At 35.8% G+C, this 14,966-nt stretch overlaps 1 protein-coding gene, 1 long non-coding RNA gene and 1 pseudogene across 11 annotated transcripts in view; 2 read left to right on the forward strand and 1 right to left on the reverse strand.

Annotated features, from left to right (window-relative positions):
• Positions 1-750: 750 nt before the first annotated feature.
• IZUMO3 (IZUMO family member 3) lies at positions 751-4,850 on the reverse strand. 2 transcript variants are annotated; one of them, XM_072841567.1, is made up of 7 exons: positions 4,383-4,850; positions 4,173-4,247; positions 3,938-4,027; positions 3,702-3,719; positions 3,162-3,242; positions 2,625-2,715; positions 751-2,294 (listed from the first exon to the last, which is right to left on the reverse strand). In XM_072841567.1, exons 1-7 carry the CDS (start codon positions 4,612-4,614, stop codon positions 2,159-2,161), a joined length of 723 nt encoding a protein of 240 aa, XP_072697668.1. In that variant the 5' UTR covers positions 4,615-4,850; the 3' UTR covers positions 751-2,158. The 2 variants fall into 2 exon arrangements, with proteins under 2 accessions (XP_072697668.1, XP_072697669.1); XM_072841568.1 differs by lacking the exon at positions 3,938-4,027.
• LOC140641541 (uncharacterized) overlaps positions 4,486-14,966 on the forward strand; it is a 218,957-nt gene continuing 208,476 nt past the window's right edge. The window contains exons 1-3 of one of the 9 annotated variants that reach the window (XR_012038082.1): positions 4,486-5,064; positions 7,788-7,976; positions 11,129-11,202. This is a non-coding gene — a long non-coding RNA (uncharacterized lncRNA). The remainder of the gene's footprint in view (positions 5,065-7,787; positions 7,977-11,128; positions 11,203-14,966) is intronic. The other 8 variants (XR_012038084.1, XR_012038085.1, XR_012038079.1 and 5 more) reach the window with 8 other exon arrangements.
• LOC140642067 (small nucleolar RNA U3) lies at positions 12,968-13,202 on the forward strand (annotated as a pseudogene).

A 14,966-nucleotide genomic window follows, 5' to 3' on the forward strand; every position in this document is an offset into this window, starting at 1 on the left:
AAGTGGATAAAAGATAAAAAGAAGCCTTAATATATATTAATAGACACCAAGAAAAAAGATCTAGTATTGAGGAAGCAGAGGGAGATAAGTGATGGGAAATAAATAATGAAGGAATATTCTAGAAGAAGCTGTAGCTCAGGAAATATAATTCACAAAAGAATGCATTTGTCTGAGATGGAAGAAGATACAACCTCCTTTTGAGTCAGAATGTGAAGGAGTAAAGTTGGAAAGACTATCAATAATTAGAAATTAAGAAGCTTCTAGTATTAACCCTATTATTTAGCTTGTAGTTTTTGTGTTCTAATAACACATATTTTAATTACCTTAACTAGATTGGCTAGTACCTTTTAATGTTATCTCCACATAAAATGAATTTCTAATTTTTATTTAGTAAAAGCCAAGTGAAACCTCACCTCTGTCCCCCTACCCAAAAGACAAAAGAACCTTGGAGAATACTGATTTTTTAATAAAGTATCCCCAAGAATGATGGAATCACAAAAAATTACACTATCCATGCAAGGGTCTCAGACTATCAGAGAAATATCTTACTCTAATTTATATATCTTACGGTAATATTAGAGCTAAACTGTATGCAATGTTGACACCAGGGCATTGGAGTATGTATTAACGCTTAAATATCCTTTTTTAAAATGTTAACTGTTAGCTCAAGCTTAAATTAGGATTGTAAGCAATTAATTTTGTATCATGTTTACATTTGAAAACAGAAGTACCATAAGACCTTTCCTGGTAAATGAACACAGTTTAATTAGATCATCTCCATTTTATTGTATTACAAACACATAAAAACACAAAACAACCAGCCCCTCCTCATTCTGGCAATTCTAGAAATGATAGACCAGGCTCTGGATTTATATTATAAAACAATTACAGTAAATTCCACAGGTATAAGAATCATACACTTGAAAAACATAGTCCAAAGCTGTTGGGAATTCAACCCGCGGCATCTCAAAGTCTTTCAAAGGAGTAAGACTATACAAAACAGTTATATTTAAATTTTATCATCACGTGGGGTTTTGTAGTAGTCTCTCCTTGGTCTTCATCACTTCTCTATCTTCTGCCTGGATAATCTCAGTCATATTTTTATGGTCACTACTTGATTTGTTCAGGTGCTTTGAAACACATTCCATTAGATTTTATCTTTTTTGCTATATTCATACATATAAACTCAAACACTCATGAATGAATATCTGAATTAATTATTGATAGTACAATACAGTCAATACTTTGTATTTTCAAAACTGATCTTGGGCCTTTTCCATCAAACTGACGTGTTCTCCTGTATTTCCTACTTTAGTCAAGGATACAACCAAGTACCAGACACTTAATCTGGGGAGAGATCACAGTTTTGCATTCCAGGTAAACATGAAATGTTGTATTTCATTTTAGGCTTTTCCTTAAGCGTGGCTGTTTTTTCAATAGTTGTGCTCATGCCATTTAAATTTCCTTAAAGAACATTAGCAATTGCTATTTTTTTCTTCTTATGTCAATATTGATAATCTATACTTGTGTTAAAAGTATTCATTTCATCCAAATTTTAAGATTATTGTGAGAATTCAGTTAGATATAGATTTAAAGCACTTATTAGGGTGCCATCCATGTAAGAAATATTCAATAGAAACAAAGAAATAGAAATTAATATTCAATTCAGTCATGGGACATATATTTAGAGGAAAATGGGGCAATTCTCAACTACTCAAAATAATATTTTGCATGTGTGTGTGAGATAGCATGATGAACATTAAATGTTTTGTATCATCAAAGAAATTGTCCACATTGAGCCAAATGATAAATACAAAAGCAGTAACAAAGTAAAAAGAACTAAGAAGCAGTCTTAGAAATTGAAATATTCTAATTACAGCCACTAATGAGAGTTACCAACCATGCATTCTTATGCAATGTATATCATCTTTATGTACATTGCAACATACCAGCATTCCATTCTGTACAACTCTGGGTATATCATTTGCCCTCTCACTGCTTCCATTGCCTCAGGATAGCATAAGGATCTTTACTAGAGAAACTCTATTTCAGTTTTAAAATACTATGACTTTTATGACCACAAAACAGCTTAATTCTGAGTTTTCTGTTCTGTGTCAACATGTAAGAGAATTGTGAAAGACCTCCTGTGTCTGTGTATTTATTTTCTGATTCCAAAATCATCCATCTTGTCATCTGTCATGCCCATTAATTCTTCAAGTTTCTTCTCCAAATATTTCTTTAATGACCTTCGTATTGCCTTCATTTTCCTCCGATGAGACACACAGATATAGAATCTAGAGCAGAGAAACAACATAATCCCAACTTCAATATTAGTAAGGCATCTCATTAAGACAGTTACATAATCATACTTTCCCCTTCTTTCCCCTTCTTTTTCTGGATACTGCTCCAGGAGTTTCCTCATACTTAATTTCACCTCCTCTGTTTCCTGTGGTCCAACTTGTATCCCATAAACTTCCATCCATTTCATTCCTGTCACTATTGTATCCCAAACTTTGAAATGACTTCTTTCCCCTTATTGCCATTGGGAGGTAGGGGAGGATTGGACAGTGTCTTTGCCAAAGGAATGCTTGACCCAATGTGTGTTTGGAGGGAGGAAAACTCACAGTAACAAAGCACTTCCCAATATCACAACTTCTGCTAGTAATATCAGAAATAGTGCAATCTCTCGATTCTCAGCCTTCCTTGAATCCTCTTCTGGAGGGAGAAAAAGGAAAATAGAAAGTGAATTTGGGAGAAGAAAAATACTAATTTGAGAGAACTTGATCCGTGGTAGATGGGTCTTTTTAAACATCAAATAATTTTCTCTGTTCACTGCTTCCATCACCGCTTCCGTCACTGTTTTCTGGTTATTCTGATCTTTATTACTCTTAGGTCCTTAGGCTCTATAAAAAGTTTGCCCTTACTGCCACTATCCTAATTTTTCCATTTTCAGTCCTGCCTTTTCATTTCTTAGCCATTCAGTTGATCCAGTGCCCAGTAATTCATCTTGGTACACATTTTGCCCAATATTTTCGCTCTGATTTCTTACATTAGCATGATCTGCATAGCAGGTGCTCACCAAATATTTGCAGAATAGATCAACGAGCAACTCAGTACTTGATCCCTGACCCCTTCAAATTCCACACTACAATCTTTGTTACCTCCACAATACTCTCCTCTGAAGCATCGGGAAGTGATGCGAAGACAGGTCCAACAATCCAGGACAGGACCTTCAATCACGACTGATAAAGAGAAGAAAAATAACAGAAGGGGGCAATGGCATGGAGTTTTCTTAGCTCAGGCATCAAGTATGGATTAGATCTCAGGCATTTCCAGGACTCTTAATGTTATATTGTGAATTTCTTCTTCCCCTAACAATCAAATTTCTTGATGGGTCAAAACCTTCTGTAACTTAAGTCAGATCTTTGGGGAAGAAGTGGGAAAAATGATGCCTCAGGGTATATTGGTCCTTTGGATTATAAACTATACTATAGAAGGCCTCTAAGCACCTCCAAACTCTGTGTGTTTGAGATTTCATGAGATAAATTTGTTGTCAGATGTGACTGGCATTCCTACCCCCATAATCACAACTCTAAGAATTGGGTTCTCAATATGACAGGTGGTAGAGATATGGCCATATAGAGCAAATGAGATGGGAAAATATGGACTGAATTAAAAGGTGTCTCATGTATTTTACTTACCGCAATCTTCAGAACAAGCTAAAAGAGAATCAGAAAGTTCTAATGAGCCTATAATCAACATAGAGTTCGCCATATTTATACCCAATAGTTTTTTTTTTTTTGGTTAGCCATGAAGTTCCAGCCACCCCTCCATCCATTCTAAATAACTGTAATATGAAACCACCTTCCTCATCTCACCCTTATTTCCTATTCCTTTCACATAATTTCAGTGTTGTTAGATAGACATCTTTTATTACCAACTTCAGAGAAGTTCTTTAATATCTCTTTCAGTTTGGATTCCAAGTTTTGGCGGACATCGAGAAGCTTGCCTTGAAGGATAAAAGCACCTAAGAGGGGGGTGGAAAGGACATCAGAAACTAGGGGTATTCCCTTCAGAACTTAATCCTAATTGTTTTGCCTTGTTTTTCCCAGTGAAGTTTCCTTATACTTGCTTGGGCAACACAATCTTTTAACACTGAAACAGTAGCTCACCTTTAAATGTTTCATTGCCCAGTTTATAAAGTTCATTCTTCAGCCATGTTCTTAACTTGGTAACCTTTTGAACAGCTAGAGAGGAGTAAAAGTACATGTAGGGGAATAATTACATCCGCGGAGGAAATTATGTTGACCCAGGTGCACTCTTCCCTGCCTCCCCTTCTCCCTTTAACCCACAAAACTCTCAGGGACTGAAACTTCCCTCACCCAACACCCGAAGCATCTTGTCCCTGTGGGAGACTTTGAAGCTTAAACGGATCATCTCCTTAATCTGTCGTTCAAGCAGATGAATTCGGCCGGGGACTTCTGAGGGTATTAACTTTGCCAGCAAGGACCTAATATCTTCTGTGAATTTGGGGTCACATTCCAAGCAGCCTTTGACCCCATGGAAGGCTGCCAGGGACAGAGGCAGGAATAGAAGTAACCACAGGTCTCCCATTTCCTTGCCCCAACAGCCGGTTGTCCTGGCAACTAGTTCACCTAGTTTCCTTTTCTTCAAAAATCCAGGAATAAGAGCTGTGTCTTGGATAGTCTGACTTCCACTTCCCTTTCATTTCCATCCCACTTCTAGGCAATATCATTTCCCCAAGGATCTTCAGTTGTTTTCCGACTTTTGTCCTTCATTCCAGAGAGAGGGAACTGCCAGTTGGGAAGCAGATACCTGAGTTCTGAGTGTAGAACAGAGAGAGAGAGAGAGAGATCTTGAGCTCACACAAGCAAAGTTCCATACAGAGACAGAACTCAGAAAAAGATTTGCTTTAGGTTTCTCCTTTACTTGTGTCTTCAGTAAATTCTCATATCCCTCCTGACAATAGGAGTAGTGTCTCAAGAAAGAGATCTCATAGGCCCGTAGAGACTGCTCAACCAAAATTTTACTTCTATAGAGGAGGTAAGAAAAGCCTGAAATATTGAGTTGCTTGGGGTCCTAGTCCCTGATGGTAGTAGGATTGTTGAAAATTAGCAATGGGTGTCTAGATGTAATTGATAGCATTGATAATAGTTTTGATATAATTGATAACTTCTCAGAAATGTAAGCTATCTTTGTCTGTAGGATGATTTCTCCAGCCATGCTCTATAACCTTTTTATATCATTCTTATAAAGTGTCTTGAGCAAGGAGACAAGAAACAACCGTTGAGGAGTACACGGTGATGCGCGGATCCTGTAACACCCAGAGCCCATTAGTGGGAACATGTTAAAAATACTTACGGTGAAATGTGAGGCATGTAAGAAAGTAACCACAGTTATCATGGGCTGCTGTCTCAGGACACCTTGGAAGGAGCCCAAATAAACACTTCATTTTAGGGCTCTTTGAATAAAAATATTTTTTGTTATTTGAAGAAATTAGGCTACTTTATAGACTTTTCAGGGTACCAGTAACCTCTTCTCTGTTAAATTGCTTGTATGTCAGTGATCACCTGGAAACAGGAAACCCTGGGATCTTAAAAGGTTAGTGGTAGAATTGAGAGCTAAGGTATGGGAATTTTATGGATTTGTAAAGTTATGAGGGAAGTACAAAGAACTACTACTAATTATATGCCTACCATGTGCCAGATATGGGATGTGCTAAACACTTCTGATTATTGCAAGTCCTGATGGCACAGCAATACTTTGAGAAATTATCTCAATTTTATAGATAAGATTCTGAGGCTCAGAAATGTGAAACAACCCTTTCTACAAAATATTTTAAGTAGTTATGGAACCGGGATTTGAAATCATGTCTGTCTGACTCCAAATTCTTTATACTTCATTCACTGTCTCTCAACATTTTCTGGGCTAATGCAGAAAATTATTTCTTGGAATTTGATAAATCAGAGGATTGCAAGGGGAGGGGGCAATTCAAATTCTCTGATGATCCAAATCCACACTTCTGCTCTGATTTTATTTTCCCTTGGCTAGATGATCTCATCTTTAGATGATCCTCCATAGGATTTGTACATGCTGAGGTCTGAAGGCTTTTGAGGTAATGGGATTAAACTAATTCTGGAAACCAAAGTTGGAGACTTAAAAGGGGCTAAAACTTGGCAGGCAGATAGCCAGGTATGAAGAAAAAGTATTCTTTAAGGGAAAATATACATTATAGATGAGATATTTTCCAGTTAACAGTACATACTTTTACTTTCCGCTTGGACACTTAAAGAGAATATGATGGCATATTACTGACTAATTCTGTTCAGTGGAACATTATCTTGACCCGGACCACGTGCTCTACTATTTTTATCCTTGCCTTATTCTTCCAGCTTAATTTGCAGTACAGGTTTTTTAGGATTTGAGAAAAAAAATAATTCAACTTTTGGATAGTCTTGGGGAAACTGAAAATAGCAAGCTACTTTCTAAAAAGACAGAACTTATAATTGATGGGGACATATAAAAAGGAAAATAATGGAGGAAATAGTAAACAAATAATAATTGAGTGAGCTGATGATAAAGGCAGAGGTATATACTAGAGGTCTATAGGAAGACAGAACACCACTATATTTGGAGGAATTTCTTCTAGAGAGGCCGGATCTAGGATACTAGAAACAACAGGTAATGAATGTATGGTGGGAACTAAGAATCCAGCAATATTCAAGATACTTTAGGAGAAGCATCCTGAAAGTACTGATGATGAAGTGGATGATACATGAGAAAATAACTATAGTTACCCTGGGCTAGTTCTTTAAATTCAGTAAATGTAAACTATTTGAATTTTGGAAAAGAGCTGTCTGGAAATTGATAATATAATCACATTACTTGATTGAAATAATATTACTCGCATCTAGGAGGTAAAGGATAATACCCAAATCCTTCATTGATTATTCTAATATTTGGTTTGGGTTGGCATGGAGGGGATATGATTTATCATAAGTGTGAATCTGTAGAATAGCTAGCCAAACTATTTGCTTAAAATAGCATAACAGAAATATAGTAGCATATGCATTCGTAATATTTTTACCAAATATATATTTATACATTTGTAATTCTTAGATAAGATTCGTACTTATTCACAAATAAAATATATGTTGTATATATTCTTTTTCTATAAAACAATTAGTTCTAATAGTCCTTTTTAAAGGTTATGGAATCAGTGTTTTATAGCATTTGGCCTTTGTCACGAATCATATGATACAATGGGATTTAAAATCTAAAAATCAAATCTAAGAAACAAGTCTTATAAAGAAAAGCAAGCTTTTTGTGATAATTTCCCCTCAATCCATAGTAAATCTGTTCCCAGATATATACAAAAAAACTAAAAATAATCTCTGTGGCTCAAGCTTCTTAAAGCCTCTTTTCCTGTGGATTATTTGTTCTAATTGAGCCATGATGCATTGCTTCCCATCTGTAGCACTTCAATGGATATCCTAGAAGTTTGGCAAATAATCCAGATACCTCTTGTAGTCAAGTGAGATTAAATTATTTCCTGACTATAGTCTGAGACTAGGAAGCCCATACTTGGTATCTGGCCATGTCATAAGCTGTCTAGGCAGCATAATAACCATAATTATAAATGTTGAAATAATTACTATCTTCCAGATCCTTCACATGTAATGTGACTTTAATATTTTCTTTATGCCTGTCCATTTATACTCCATTGTCATTAAGCCAGCTTTCCCCCCCATATTCTACTCCTTTAGAGAAAGTCATAAGGTTGGAGCTTGGAAGACTTTGAAGGAATCTCTATCTGTTATGAAATCAAATGAAAAGAATGGATAAAGAAGATGTGGTCTATGTATACAATGGAATATTACTCAGCCATTAGAAATGACAAATACCCACCATTTGCTTCAACATGGATGGAACTGGAGGGTATTATGCTGAGTGAAGTAAGTCAATCAGAGAAGGACAAGCATTATATGGTCTCATTCATTTGGGGAATATAAATATTGTGAAAGGGAATAGAAGGGAAGGGAGAAGAAATGGGTAGGAAATATCAGAAAGGGAGACAGAACATAAAGACTCCTAACTCTGGGAAATGAACTAGGGGTGGTGGAAGGGGAGGAGGGCGGGGGGTGGGGGTGAATGGGTGACGGGCACTGAGGTGGGCACTTGACGGGATGAGCACTGGGTGTTATTCTGTATCTTGGCAAATTGAACACCAATAAAAAATAAATTATTAAATTAAAAAAATAAAAAAAAAGAAAAGAAAAGCTGATCCTCTCAGTATGAATGGGAAGAACAGGGGAGACAACAGCAAAAGGTTTGTGTCCTAACCTCTTCTCTCAGAAGGAAAGATTATATTAGTTAGGTTAAAGGGAATACGGTAGGAAAGAGTAGCTTTTGTCCTATATCCTTGAAGAACTACAAAGGCTACACCAGTTATGCACATATGACAACTGCACTTGAGGAAAAATAGTAGCATGTCACAACTGGTTAATAGAAGGCACTCCTGAGACATGCTAGTTACCTTGTGTTGTGGAAGGACCACTATGCCTCCATTGGTTGCTAGACAAGGATGTGTAAGTAAACTCAGAATCTGACTGGGAAACTTGGCGGTGTGTATCATCAAGATTTCAGGTAATGGGACCTTGTCTGAAAGATGGATAGCAAATCACTAGGTCAGGAAAGGAAAAGGTATCTGCAGCAAGCCCTAAGACTTGACAGGGTCAAGTTGTCAGGAAAGTCAGCCTGACCCTGAGGAAATAGAAAACAGGCCCAAAGTGCTCTGCATGCACTGTCCTAGAAAATACAATAAGATTCAGAGATGGGGTGGTACCAACCTTGTCTTAGAAGATACCAACACATTAGCAATGAATGAAAACAAATATACTCAAAGTTTTAAAAAAAAAGTAATTCAAGGGAACACATATTAGTGAAGAAATTCACTGGATGATATGCTGAACAGGAAAAGGCAGGGGTTTTAAATAGGAAATGTTCATGGTGATTTTACTTACTACCACTTAGTGTGCTTAATAAGATGGATTGAATTCATAGTTGAACTGGTAGTTAACACAAGCTTGATTTATCAGTGATTAGGACAAGTGTTTTCTTAGGCCCAAGAGAAGTCTAGAATCCCAGAGTTACTCCATGTTCATGGTTCCTTATTAGTTTTGGGAAGTTAGAGCCAGTTGGAGTAAAACATAACAATTGTCCTATCTCCCGGGCAAATGCTGCTGTCAGTGCAAACTTTCCTCTATGTACTATATATTCAAGGGTCCCTTCAACCATAGGGGTATCCATGAATTAACATAGGCCTCCCACCTTTCCATTCCTATATCCCTTTTTTTTTGAAATAAGCAGGGGAAGGAGATATAAAAGAATGATTTTTCCAAAAAGTATTTATTTACCAAAAAAAGTATTTAAATATCAGATGGAATTGAATTTATCGTATTCTGTTGTTACTGCTTTATTTCTTTGTTCTCCTGTGAGGTGAGAAGTGAGGAAACTCAGAGAAATCTCAGACCAGTTATGGAACATGAAGAAGCTATATCTCCTTTCTATATGTGAGAATAGTTTAAATAAATGTGTGACCTTGCAACATAAACACCATAATACTTCATTCTCAAAACAATCTTGTATTACTATTTCCACTCTGTAAAATATGAGCCTGATATTCAGAGACATTAAGGAAAGTGTAAGGGAAAGATTTGTAATAACACAAATTTGTCTGCTTTCATAGCCCTATATTTCCAAAATACCAAAATGTTTCTTGAGTAGAGTTAATCCAAGGTACAATGATCATTGCCTCAAATTAGTTAGAATTTCCTAAAGGAAATTATTTTTGCAAGAAAAGGAAATTTTTTTTACTTCCCATTAGTTTATTTTTTTAAATAAGTGGAGTTTATAATCCTAATTAACTTTTTATATTTCTCCCATACTCAATTCTTTTTTCCCCCTAATTACTTGAATAAGGGATTTAAAGAATATTTATATTTTACTGTAGCTTGTTTGCTTGTCAATTGCAGTACTCAATTTTCTTTAATACCACATATAAAAAGGCACAGATGTTAATCTAGTTTACCTTAAAAAATACCAGGAAAATATAATATTTTTTCTTTTCTACCTTCAGAGAAGATTAAGACAACAACACAACTATAAGGACACAATAGCCAACAACCAGTAACATCATTGAACACATAGTCGGTAATCCAATAGTGTTTTATATTCATTACATGCATGATCTTATAAAATCCTCATGCTAAGAGGTTTGTACTGTCATTGCCATTTAGAGATGAGAGAACTGAGACTGAGTAGTTAAGTATTCTGTAGGAGATCACACAGCTCTCAGGTGGTACAGCTTGCATTCTTAACCTCATTTTGACTGATTCCCCACATATATTCTTTTAACCATTAAACTCTCTCTTTTCCTTTATTAGCCCAAACAAAACAAAATAAAACACAAAAATGAATGCCCTGCTCCTGTGCATAATGAATTGACACATTTATGGAAAGCCCAACACTTAGTGGGTGAGGCATGGTGACATAGTATATGGCAGTACATTTACTACTACTACTACTACTACTACTACTACTACTACTACTTCTTCTTCTTCTTCTTCTTCTTCTTCTTCTTCTTCTTCTTCTTCTTCTTTCTTCTTCTTTCTTCTTCTTTCTTCTTCTTCTTTCTTCTTCTCCTTTCTTCTTCTTCTTCTTCTTCTTCTTGTACATTTATTTCCAATTCTGGTCCTTGTAGGAACTTCAAAATATCAAGTCAAGGGAGATTTTTTTTTTTTCAAGGGAGAAATTCTTAATTGAATTTGAAGTTCAGGGTCACCACCCTTTAATAAATGATCTTACTGCTGATAATTCCTTTGCATTATACTACCCCTTATTAATATAACATTGTATATTTGGAGCTTTCTCTATTTGGAAAGTTCTCTGTTATCTTGTTTTGAAATGACTGAGTTTCTTCTTGATTTTCTCTAATTTGCTACATAAATATTTTATGCTTAAATACAATCCCCTTTAAGCAGTATAGCTATATTAGGTTACTAATCAGTTTGTTTGAAGTTAGATCTAATTTCATTATATCTTTCAGGGTCTTTTGTAAAAGGGTCTAAATAAGATGTACTGTCTTCCTGTTTACCACGTAATGACATAAGAAGAAACTGAGTAAGTCAACTCCCAGGCAGGATGGTTTTAATTCAGTGGAGGAAAGGTCTTAGTGGAATGGGTTATTGATATTAACTCTTGGAACAAGCTATTATAAGTAGATGTGGAATCTCCGTTACTAGAGGAAGTTATTGGGTGTTGGGAAGTCTTGCCTGGTGGTTTGGGTTTAATTGAATGAGGTTCCTTCTAGCTGACAAAGCTACTATGATATACAGAGAATGTAACTTGAGAAGTATGTTTCATATTTGTTTTTCCTTAAATTTATTGGAAGTTTAATAGATATATGGTAAATTTCATTTTCAAAAATAGAAATTGTGGTATTACATATACTAGATGGGGAAAGAGTTTGTGAGGTTCTGTACTCTAGAAATTATTGCCATTTTTAGCATAAGCATAGTTACCATAATTGATTCTAGAAACCACTCCAAATCAGTTTTTAAATGGTATGGGGACTATTTGAGAGGAAAAATATAAAACGTTTTCCAGTTGCAGCTACATGAGAATTTCCCATTTCATTTTCTTGCCTTGGTGCTAAGAAGAGACCTTGACAAAGTGTGCATTGACCACTTCTCATTTATGCCAGGTGTAGCTCTATGTCTGAAGGGCATATGCGATAAATTGGTCATACATTATCTCATTTGCAGTCTGAGTTTTATGAGCTCCTGTAAAACAATTACCATATATACATTTTACAATAAATGGGCAAACAAAGTGGTTGCAAACAATATGGAAAAGTCAATAATTAATTTCAGATTTCCAAATGTAGCAGAGACACTGGAGCTTTCTTTTCTTTTCAAAGAGATGGCTTCTTTGTTAGGAATATGCAAGCATGTTAATTCATTACTGTGTGGTTTCTCTTTTTCCAAAGCTTGTTGAAGGCCTAATTTATGTGCAAGACTGAAAGCTGTTTAAACGGATAATATGCCTCCTTCATGAGAAATACCACCCCTTTATGCTCCATTAAATTCAGACGTTGACTCTATAAGCTACGTACCAATTATTTCTTTCCAGAAACAGCAGCATAGTTTTTTTCACAAAGGACAACAGATTATTGCAGGCTGCTATTAATCTCCACATAGTCCACAGAATACATAGGACACTAGGGAGAAAACAATTGAGTAGCTATTTTAACATTTGCAAAACTGCTATATGCAGAGGAAATAAAAAAGAGATGCTTGTCTGTTTGCTACTTGTAAATTATTTCAGGTGTTCACCTCCAAAATATAAAAAAAGCCCTTAAATTAATCAATAATGACCTGCTGACATTGAAGCAGTGCCTGTGGATGAACACAGATGGCTCTTTATCTGGTTGATCTTTGTTTTCCTCAACATCATGTATTGCTACCACTGTAAAGTCCTTCTGCATGCTCCATTAGTTGGATGCTGCAGTAAGTTAAATGCCTATTAGCGTTTTGAAGCAGGTTCTTTTATGATAACAGTATTGTTTGGTGCATGGAAACGGGTTAATTCTCAGTAAAAACTAGAAAAATATACTGGTCCATGGCATAACCTGACATAGGCTAGAATTTAATATAATGACTGTGGATCATTTTGGAGGGTATAAATCACTCTAACATGACTGTCTTCAAAGCTATTGTTACTGATACTGGCCTAACTATCAAAATTGAAGGAAAATCTTAAAGACAAGCTAGTAATTAAGCTATTTAAAAAATAGTGACTTTTAAAACTTATCCAGTCAAAAACATTGAGTGCCTACTACTTTCATTCAACAAGAATTTATTGAATGTTTATCAGGACTATCAGAAAGACTATACTTTCAGGGATCATTTCTATAGTTTGTTACTAGAGAAGTTTCTCTGAATGTGTAGGGTACCCGAAACCACGAGGAGGAGGCGCAGTGTTCTCTCCTGAGCGTGAAGGCTGCTTTTGGTGTTGCTTATCAGGACTATCAGTAAAAAGGAAGATTGGTATAGAGATGCCTCTACTTTCATAGAGCTTGCAATCAAGTAGTATGGTGCTAATCATGGTATCTAAGTGGTTTTTCTTTTATATGATTTTTTATTCCATTAGCAATTCTCTTTTTTTCTGAATGGGATTTTCACTCTTTTCTCTCCAGATGAACATTTGGGTGGTATGGTCCACAGATCAAAGAGTGAACCCTGGACTAACTTAAGCCAATTAGTACTTTTAATTCCCTAGAAATTGCATCCAAGTATGGTTATGTAATCCACTGGAGTTCATAAGACACTGGCAAAAACTAGGGAATGGTTTGGGGAAAAGACATTTCCTCCTTATTCCTCAGTAGCTACTGAGAAGAAACTCTAGCTGTCCCTCAGGACTTGGTAATGTAAAAAATCTGAACATTAGCACTGCAACAGTCTGAGGTGAGCTGACCCTTAACCGGCTCCTGAGAGCTGATTGTATAATCCACTCTGCATTCAGTGACATCACAAGGGTAGCTTGAAGTGGCCATACTGGGAGTATTTACATCATAGAAACCAGAAATGCTTTAAATGTAGGCTTTGGATCCTTTGCCCCTTTCTCCTCCCCCTGCATCCAGCCCTACCATTGTTTGTTTTTGGAGAGTAGCTGCAGAGAGTCCATAGTGTAAAGATAGTGTGAGGCCAGTGTAGAACCTTGAGAAACTGGGTCTTAGTGTTATGCTTTGAATTATTAAGATCAAGCTTTATGGGAAACCTGCCCTACTTCTCTGGAGTTTTCAGTTATGTGGGTATATAAAATCCCCACAAAATAACAAAAAATGTTTCAAGGTTAATATATACCATATTTTGAAGATAGAACATTCTCAATTAGCATTACTCAAAGTGTGCTCTTAGATGCTAATTGAAGTTTCAGAAAAACAGTGTATACATAGTGAGAATCTTAAGGGAGGAATTGACAAATTTGAATATATAACTCTACTTTTCAAATTATGTCTGCTGGGCAGGAGCTCAGGGGGTTGTAATTTGGAAAAGATAGTTTAATTGTTAAAGACATGTGTTGCCTGCAGAGGTAAAGGTTAAGTAACTAAATAAAATGTGGTATTGACCTAAGCCCTGATTCCAATGATCAGATCTACTCCAGTAAAATTTGCAACATATATTAGCTAAGTATTACACCAGGAAAAGTTGCAAAACTACATCTCTGGTTCTATACCAGTCAGTAGCCATCTAGACAGTGAAGAGCTAAAACTAAAAGGAAAGAAAAACCCAAGATAACCGTGTGATCAAATTTAAAGCTCTCTTTTAATATGATAGGGAAACAGTGGAGTCACATGATTGTACTAAGGCTAAAATAGAATTTTTAGTAACTTGTAATGAACAAATAATTTCTATCATATTTTTAGTAATATATCCAAAGTAAGAAATAAACTCTACTTAAACTATGATATAACAAATAAATTACTAATAGAGAAACATTGGTCCATTTTTAAAGCTAATTTTTGTACAATTTTTTTCTCATGAATCTTAAGTAATGAAGTCTTGATATGTGTCAGACACTCTTAGAAGTACTATGCCATTTCATTTTCATGGAAGCCCCATGGACAAAGGTTTGACATTCTCAGTTTATTAAGTAAAGGAATTGGTCTCCAAAAGGAAAAATTACTTGTCAAAGCTTACGTGTCCTGTGAGGGGCAAAAGTTGGGACCAACTCCAATTTCATCCTTAGCTGAATTAGATCACATCAACTAAATACCTTGATGCATATTTAATCCTAACACCATCAAATGGATAAATGGACTTAAGAGAGATGAAAACTAAAGGGGAAAAGTATTTTGTTTGTGTTGGAGGATATGAACAAGG

The sequence above is a fragment of the Canis lupus genome, chromosome 10 (assembly GCF_048164855.1).
Source record: "Canis lupus baileyi chromosome 10, mCanLup2.hap1, whole genome shotgun sequence".
NCBI classification, from domain to species: Eukaryota; Metazoa; Chordata; class Mammalia; order Carnivora; family Canidae; genus Canis; species Canis lupus.